At 45.8% G+C, this 9,063-nt stretch overlaps 1 protein-coding gene across 1 annotated transcript; it reads right to left on the reverse strand.

Moving 5' to 3' along the window:
* Positions 1–3,811: 3,811 nt before the first annotated feature.
* LOC123053020 (probable protein phosphatase 2C 48) lies at positions 3,812–7,044 on the reverse strand. The gene is made up of 4 exons (XM_044476400.1): positions 6,324–7,044; positions 4,812–5,229; positions 4,512–4,735; positions 3,812–4,426 (listed from the first exon to the last, which is right to left on the reverse strand). Exons 1-4 carry the CDS (start codon positions 6,522–6,524, stop codon positions 4,247–4,249), a joined length of 1,023 nt encoding a protein of 340 aa, XP_044332335.1. The 5' UTR covers positions 6,525–7,044; the 3' UTR covers positions 3,812–4,246.
* Between the last annotated feature and the right edge of the window lie 2,019 nt (positions 7,045–9,063).

A 9,063-nucleotide genomic window follows, 5' to 3' on the forward strand; every position in this document is an offset into this window, starting at 1 on the left:
CCGTCGTGCTGACGAAGCTCTCCCCCGACACTCAGCTGGATCTCGAGTTCGTGGGACGTCATCGAGCTGAACGTGTGCAGATCGTGGAGGTGTCGTATCTTCGGTGTTAGGATCGGTCGGATCGTGAAGACGTATGACTACATCAATCGCATTGTCATAACGCTTCCGCTTACGGTCTACAAGGGTACATAGACAACACTATCCCCTCTCGTTGGTATGCATCACCTAGACGGATCTTGCATGTGCGTAGGATTTTTTTTGAAATTACTGCGTTTCCCAACACCAGTCTAGTAGTCCTAGTAGTATCAAGGAAAAACAATGCATGGTATTTTACGAGTCCAAACTCTCAAGGGTATGAACTGAGACTTGGGGAAACATAAGTTTCCATTTTATAGTTACTAGCACCAAGTTACATTTCTTGTAGATCTTTCTTTTAGAGATTTCATTTTTTGCATTTCCTGTAAGTCGGATCAATGAGGCTATAATCCCAAGTGAATTGTCAGTCGGATTTTAAATTTCCCTCAAATCCAAGCTAATGACGAATGGCATAGCACTATGCATGCCCGTCTCCTAGAAACACTCATGTGAAGTCATCCAGACCTCCCACAAGCTCCTGGGTAGTGGTCAATGTCAAAAACAATTTTTTTTACGGGGCAACAATTTTATTACTCGCCTCGCCAAGGAAAATCGAGAGGGTAAGTGATTGGATGGTTAAAAAGTGGTCATACCTCCAGCGGACTGGAGATCAAATTTCAAATTTAACGTCCAATGTGTCCTATATTAAAATGGAATATTTACTTTAGTGGGATATGATGCACCCGTAATTAGAGGGCTTAAACTGCACTCGGTGTTTCGAAAAAACATAGAGCGAAATAACAAAAAAAATGTCTATTTGCATGTGAACCTAGATTCTCTCTTTCCAGTTTCCACCCGAGTTAATTGGTATGTATTTTTTCCTCGGCAATGGTAGAGGGTTCCTTTGAGTCTATAATATTTCATCTAAACTTTGCCAAAATTGATTGTGAGGTACAAAATGTTCGTGTGTCAAAAAATCTGGGTAAGGGCTCCTTTGATTCAAAAGAAAAGTGGAGTAAAAACGTAGAAATGGTATTATTCATGCCTTTGGTTGAAACGAATGGGGCAAAGTAAAAGTGGAGGAAAATTTCCTTTGATCTCAGTTTCAAATGAAAAACACACAAATTCTAACATACACTTGGACCTCTTTTTAAAATTCATAAGCACAGAGAACGAGACTAAGATCCTTAGTAGCATAATTACGAATTTCCATGTGATTTGACCAAATTTTATTAGAATTCTTGCGCTTTTTTTATTCATCTTATTTACTATGCTCCCTAATTTTAGAGTCCTTCCATTCAATTGAGGTGTTCAATTTTGGATTTGTTTCACGATTTTCATCAGGTCAACTATTTCTCAACGAGCCATCTCATTCAGTTAAGGTATTCAATTTTGGATTAGATTCACGATTTGGACTGGATCAATGATTTCTCAAATTAATCGGTAGCGACCAGCCTGTTAAAATATATAAGTCCCTTCAGCCCTTTTGCCACCTAAAAACGCATCAGTCCTCATAACACCTATGTTTCTCCAAATAATCTAATTCACTATGCTCCTTAACTTTGGAGCTCTCCCATTTAATTGAGATGTTCGTTGGATTTGATTCATGATTATTCTCAATGAACCCTCCCATTGAGTTACAATATTTTAATGTTGGATTTGATTCGCAATTTTGACTGGATCAACGATTTCTCAAATTGATCTGCAGCCGCCAGCCTGTAAAAACACATCAGGCCCGTGTACCTCTCACCATATAAAAAACACACTAGTCCTCATAACACCTTGTTTTCATCTAATTCATTATGTTTTCCAATTTTGGAGCCCTCCCATTCAATTGAGTTGTTCAATTTTTTATTTGGTTCATGATTTTGACCCTTTCAACTATTTCTCAACGAGCTTTTTCATTCAGTTGGGGCATTCAATTTTGGATTTATTCTATGATTTTACTGGGTCAATGATTTCTCAATTAATCAGCAGCAATCAACCTATCAAAACACACCGGTCTTGTGCACTCTCATCGTCTAAAAAAAGGAGCGTCAACATGTGACGTTGTAGAACCAATATACTACATGCAGCCAGCAATGCAAGAAACTTCCCCACACAAGTATTGATTGAATACCCTGCAAAAAAAGTATTGATTGAACAAATAATCACACCGCCAAGAAAGCCAACTAAAACACCGATTTTTTTCACCAGTGGTCGTTTGATTCGTGGGGTTGAAATTCTTAGGAAAGTTTCCATAGGATTAATTTGTACTCCATTTTGAAGAAAAATGTCCATCAATTGAAACCACTTGGTAGAATTTCTTTAGTTGTATGTTCTATCAAACATTCTTCCATCTGATTCCTATAGTTTTGTAACCCTATAGGATAAAAGAAAGCATGTCCCTATGTTCCTATGTTTTTTTCTACCTACACTTTGAGAATTCTATCAAACATATCAAGTAACTGGATTTCCCCCTCTTTTCGAAAGAAAAAGACAAGACAAGATGTAGTTCCAAGATAACATGCTCATCATGATTGTATTAGCTTGATATACTCTTTATATCGGTTGAATGAAATACCTTTTTATCAACAAAAAAGGTCCAAGACAAACACCTCTTGGGCGACAATGCAGGTGCAAGTGAGTTAGGAGCGCAAACGTACACCTCTCGTCATGCAACGTGCACGATGATCCACAACTCTAAATGGTGGTTGAGTCCACTTGCGACGACATGAGTCAAGCAAGTGAGAGTCTACCTGACATTCCCCTCTAAACCACCATGCCAAACATTCTTTGCCTTTTATCACATTGCATCTGTCCAGGACTAGACGGCCATAAAGGCAAAGCACTCTTGGATTACCCCAGCCGATCCCAAATTCCCTAATCGGTCACATTTTCGCGCACTCTAACCTTTTGCACTTGGCCATGAAGAAAAAGGGGGAGTAATTTCAACTTTTCATGTGTTTCTAGGCTGTACTTTTCCATCTTGGTGCGTGCAACAGACCGTAGAATCTTTGATAGGAAAAGCCACGAAGACTTCTGTTGCAAATATCCCGCGACCACTAGTCAAGTCTCCTGCATGAACCGGAAACCAGCAGCGCCACTGGTAAATTACTGGAGCGGCGTATGGTCCACTGAGAGCATTCCAGCGTTTTTCCAATTCCTATGAAACAAACATCCAAGTTGAGTTCTCGTTTGATTCAAAAGAAGTATAAAGGATTTTTTTGGAGGATTTGGAACCTTTGAATTTTTTTTCCTATGGTGGCCATTTGATTCGCAGGGTTGAAATCCTTAGGAATTTTTCGATAGGATTAATTTGTACTCCACTCTAAAGAAATTTTTTTATCTGTTAAAAGCTCTTGGTAGAATTTCTTTGTTTTTTCCATGCTATCGAACATTCTTTCATCTAAATGCCCATAGTTTTGTAACCCTATAGGATACAAGAAGACATGCCTCTATGTTCCCGTGTTTTTCCTATTCCGGTGTTTTGAGAATTATGCGAAACAAGAGTCTATATTTATGTGTTACGGTTTACGAGTCCGCTGTTTTGCGCATCCATTTCTGTCCTATTCCCGTGTCTTTCATACTCCTGCGTTTTTATAATCCTGTGAACCTAAAGAGCCCTAAATTCAAAAGGAGGCTCAAAATTTGGTCAATTTCGCCATTTGTTCTAATGAAATCTATTCAAAGCAATTTGACAATTTTAAGAACCATGAGTCGTTTCTACGAGGACCCGAAGGACGCGCTACTGGTGTGATTTATGGCCATATGGTCATCATTGTATACCAACAATTGTGACGTTTTCCCATCATGTACACCAATATTCTTTTTTCATATTAGCGTCTCTCATAGGGCATTTTTGACGCGAACACGAGAGCCATGCAAGGCGAAAATAAGTACAAAGTGCGTCTTGTTTCTTCTGCCATTTGCTAGTGGCTGCCGTTGATCCTCGTACATTCCGGCAATCAGCGTGTGAAAACCGGAGAAATTTTCGGTGACCCACCGGCGGCAGTTGACCCACCGCCCCGGTCATTCGTGCAGCCGTCCCAATCATGGCGGGAACTGCACCTTCTGGTCGTCTCTCTCCGACGGCGACGCCGCGCACCGATCGATCGATCTACCGGCAAGTGGACGGGTCGCTATCCCCTCGCCCTGACGGCAATGCAATCGCGGTCCCGGGGCGGCTCGTTCAGGGCGCCGGCGTGTGGAAGAAGAGGCAGACCGCCGAGCAGTCGTCGACGGCGACGCCCCGCCGCTTGCGCCTCCACCCGCGGACGGCGCACTCGACGAGCCGCTTCGCGGCCTTCTCCCTGTCCGGCGTCGCCGCCACGATCCGCACGGCCTCCTCGTTGGAGAGCACGTCCCAGACCTGCCCAAGATGTTCGCCATGCATGATCAGTCCGCTGTACTGAGAATAGAAATAGTTTGCGACTGTGCAAGAATCTGTCGCTTACCCCGTCGGTGGCGAGGATGACGAACTGGTCCTGGGCGGTGATCCTCCTCTGCGTCACCTCCGGCGCCGAGATCACGCCGTAGTCCTTGACGCAGTAGTCGCCGAAGGCCCGCGACATGGCCAGCCCCGGCGCCTCCCGGTGGGGCACCCACACCCGGTGCACGCCGGGCTCGTCGTCGAGGCAGTGCACGCGGCCCTCGCACTGCGTGATGCGCGCCTTCTCCTCTGCAAACCAGATTCGACCGCGGGTGAGCAATGGCCGTCTCAAGAATGGTCTTCTAGTCTTGTCACGACGACTTACGGGGCAGGTCGGGCTTGAAGTCGACGGTGAGCTGGACGGCGGTGACGTCGCCGTCGTCGGACGTGGTCGCGAGGACGGCCCGCGAGTCGCCGACGTTGGCGACCACCATCAGGTCGCCCTGCTTGACGATGGACAGAGCCGTGCAGCCGCTGTTGACGGCGTCGAGGCGCCGGCTCCGGCGGAGCTCGTCGTCGACGGCGGCGGCGGCGGCCAGGTAGGACTGCCTCAGGAGGTCGAACTGGCAGTCGCCGAGCCTCTTCTCGCCGTCGATGAGCGACGCCAGCGCGACGGCCTCCTGCCAGCGGCACAGCAGCCGCTGCGGCAGCGACTCCCGGACGGCCTTGGCGACGTAGTGGCCCCACTGGCCGTGGCCGTCGAAGACCCCGCAGAAGATGGTGTCGTCCTGGCACCCGTATCCCTGGATACAGAAGCAAACAGAGCCGTAAGAAATCCAGAAGAAACGAAAATATTGAAACTTCTTCTTTATCAAGATCGGGAAGAAACGAAAATATTGAGCGACGGGTGCAATTCAGCTTCCATTTACTGTGCATGGCAAATGGAAATCCAAGATTTGGGCGTGCCGTGATAGATTTTATCTTTTGCGTGGTGTGACACGATAGAATTGACAACCAAGTGAACGAGCCGGCCTTTTTTGTGCCGGTAGGTCATCGTTGCCCTTTTCTCTTTTCTTTTTTGATTGAAATGAGGCCACCGTTGTCCTTACTGAACTGAATAGCCAAACTAGCTCGCGTTTCTAATCTAGTGAAGTTTAAGGGGGTGTCATAAGTTTATAAAAGCTAAGATTTTCATTCCGAAAAAATGTAGAAAATCTGATATTCCTGCGAAGATGTAGGAAATGACATGTTCACGTTTTCTCCCATCACAATCAGTAAGTTAAGTGTTTAACTGTCCGAAGCAACTTTGGATTCAGATACCAAGACACACAACACCTTTTTTGCTCCAACAAATCCAAGACACGTACCATCCCTTTTTTGGCAGATACTAGTACTACGGGATGAAACGCCTAGAGGCAAAAGGCAAGCGCCGTATCCAAGAACCTTGTGAAAAATATGATCCAGGATCGTCTCAAGAAGCAACACGTAGTCGGGTGAATGGCCTAACGATAGTTTGGCTCGTACCGAACTGAACCATCTCACGAAAATATCAGAAAAAATGGTTAGGTGAACAACGGAGGGAGACGGGATCCGATATCTATTTTATTTGGTACACGTAAGGCAAGCACATGAAAACTGATTTATTTCTTCTGTGGCCAGAAATGAGAAGAAGAAGCCGGCGACTAGTCCCGACTCCCGACGCTGTACCCTCGCCATTTTCTGTGGAACAGAGACCATGTCGAGTAGCAGAAACTTATGTTTGGAAGGCGGGAATTAAATTGTGTGGCAAGAAGCTCTTGATCATTGACTACACGCCACCGGTAATACGTCGTGATAACCAGCGTGAAAATTCATAAACAGGCAAGGGAGGAAGCAGAGGAGCGGCGATGGAACTCACCTCCCAGACGATGGAGGTGTCCTGGTTGGTGCCCTTCTCGCCGCGGCGGGAGCACGCGGCGGCCAAGGTCTCTGAGCCCTCGCCCCAGAGCGTCCCCGACGACCGCAGCACCGTCCCCTGCGCCTCCTCCGCCTGCTTCCTCTCCTTCCCCAGAGACATGGAGCGGGCCAGCCCCTGCAGCATCGACGAGATCTGCCGCATTCTCGCTAGCCCAGCTCGATTGTACGGAGAGCTTCTTCTTCTTCTTCTTCTTCTTCTCCCTTGCTCTCTTAGTTTCTCGGTGATCGGCAGGGGTGGTGCTCAGGCAAGAACAGAGCACAGGCCGGCCATGTGTATGGCTAGGCTGGAGATGTCCCGATCGATGGTTTCTCCTGGATCTTTCTTGTTTGAGGGCGTGGCTTTGGATTGAAGAGACGAGCTTGGAGTGGATATCTGGATAGGATCGGCCGGATCAACTTATACTTCACCAAGGAAGAAGGTGTAGAAGAAGGAACGGGGAGCGAGGATCGCTCAAATGCGGTCAGGCGACCGGCGAACAAGGCAAGGGCGCAAGGGAGGTGCGAATTGTGGTGGAGGTGAAGTGAAAGCTTGGGTGGGAGCTTATAAAGGAGAGGGGAGACGGGAGAGGGAGGGAGAGCCGTGGGTGCAGGGGAAGCTCGCGCGCGCGCGCACACACACACACCATGCAGATGCAGGCGAAGCCACACCCACACGGTTTCCGCCCGTCGCTTGCACAGCAACACAACAGAGCGATGCGTGTCTTTCAGCTGCCTCGGCGTGTGCGTGCTCCGTCTCGCCCGCCTTTTGGTGGATGTGGATAAGCTGTCTGTGTGTGTGTGTGTGTGTGCGCGCGCGCGCGCGTGTGCGCGCCCCGCTCTGGAATGTGCACAGGCCGATGTCGACGGTTATGATCGACGTGCGAGCCCAATGAAAACGGAGGGGTGTAGTTGTGGGTCTTGCTGAACCTTTTGTGTCGAATAAGCGTCTTTGCGAGTACATTATCTTTAGGCCGATCTACGCAATAAATAAAGAATATGTTGCGGGAAATCTTAATAATGTATACTAGCTAGTACTCATTTGCATATGGATTTAATGAATTTATATGTATTTTTTCTGAATTGTTCGGATTGCTTACCAATTTATATGCCTGCTTGATATCTCTTTAACGCCGCGGAATCGTAAAATATTCGTAGTAGATCATGTTTTCTTTGCATGGTAGTAGATCATGTTTCTCTTCTTCTTCATCAAGTATCTCGAGGTGAATACAATATTTCTTTTCTTGTATAGCGTGCATGCGTATTAATTAGGAAAGTTATAATTTAAATTATTTTGGTAAATTACATGGGTCGCATCGGATACCTAAAATATTATACAACATACCCCTCCCCCCAAAGTGTCATTTATATTGTGGGGAAAACCCAGCGGGGTAGAAACCTGGTTCCCCTATCGGAAAACCAGTGGAGTAGAAACCGCGCTCCACTCTTGTGTATAGCTTATTTCTTGGCAAACAGAAGATGTTGTTTGTTTTTTATTTTAATCAGAAAATGAAGGCTACCGAGCAATTAAACACTTTGCTAATAATATTCTCCGCATATATTTTTTTCTTTTCTTTTGGTCAAATCAAATCATAGTTCCAAGTAGCAAATGCACGCAACGAAGTTTCGATCAGCGTAACCGTCAGCAGCAGCAGCAGGTGGCAATACTAATAAAAGCTATCCATAAACAGTTGATATGCTTGTTTATGAGCCCATTCCAACATCTCAGCAAGAGAAGGCGATATACTATCTGAGAGAGGCCGGCAGGTGATCCCCACCGTGTGCGAGCACTCAAACAGCATATAAAATGCTTCTTCCGGAGGCAGACGAGACGACCCCTCCTCTCTGATCTCTACCCTGCGCCCATCAACAACCGCACAAGAACGAACTTGGGCACCGCACGGGCAGGCGTCGTTTCGTTTTCTTAGGCCTTGTATAATGGGAGATGCTTAGAAAGGTGCTTAAAAAAATAAATCAAGTTTTTCTGAAGCACCGGTGCCTATTTTTATAGAAAAGACGCTTAGTTAAACGTCTATCCTGTACAAATAAGCACTGGTGCTTAAGAAAGGCCTGATTTATTTTTCTAAGCACCTCCCATTGTACAAGGCCTTATCATGCTGCCGGTTGTACGTGGAGAGCCACACATGTGACATGTTGTCTTGTGCGCCGGGGAAGGCCCCCTCCACCGGTTCGGCAGCACGTGACCGTGGAGCAGCGTCTTGCCGGATATCTCGTGGCCGTGGTGGTGCGGGGGTTCTTCTTTCTGCTGGGCTGCCAACCGATGGCAACAGAAAAATGGCTGGAGTGCCGAACCGGTGAGTTAGCCGCTTGAGTCCATTTATCATTTTCCTTAAGTCAAAATTTTAAAATTTTGACCAACTTTTCAGGAAAAAGTAGCAACATTCATGACACTAAATTAGTATCACTGGATCTGTTTTGAAATGTATTTTGACAATACTGTGTACGAAATTGATGTCATATATGCTATTACTACTACTACTATTTTTTTATAAAGTTTGCCAACATATTAAAACTTTGGCTTAGAACAAAAGTTAGATGTACGCTTATTCCCATATGGAGGGAGTAAGGTCTCTTTGACTCATTGAGAACCTTTTATTTTATTTTATTGCGGGGAGAAGCATTTCATATAATTTAATCATCTTGGGGGTTACAAATCTTTTGAAATAATAATGCTAATATCCTGT

Source organism: Triticum aestivum, chromosome 1A, assembly GCF_018294505.1.
Source record: "Triticum aestivum cultivar Chinese Spring chromosome 1A, IWGSC CS RefSeq v2.1, whole genome shotgun sequence".
Lineage (NCBI taxonomy): Eukaryota > Viridiplantae > Streptophyta > Magnoliopsida > Poales > Poaceae > Triticum > Triticum aestivum.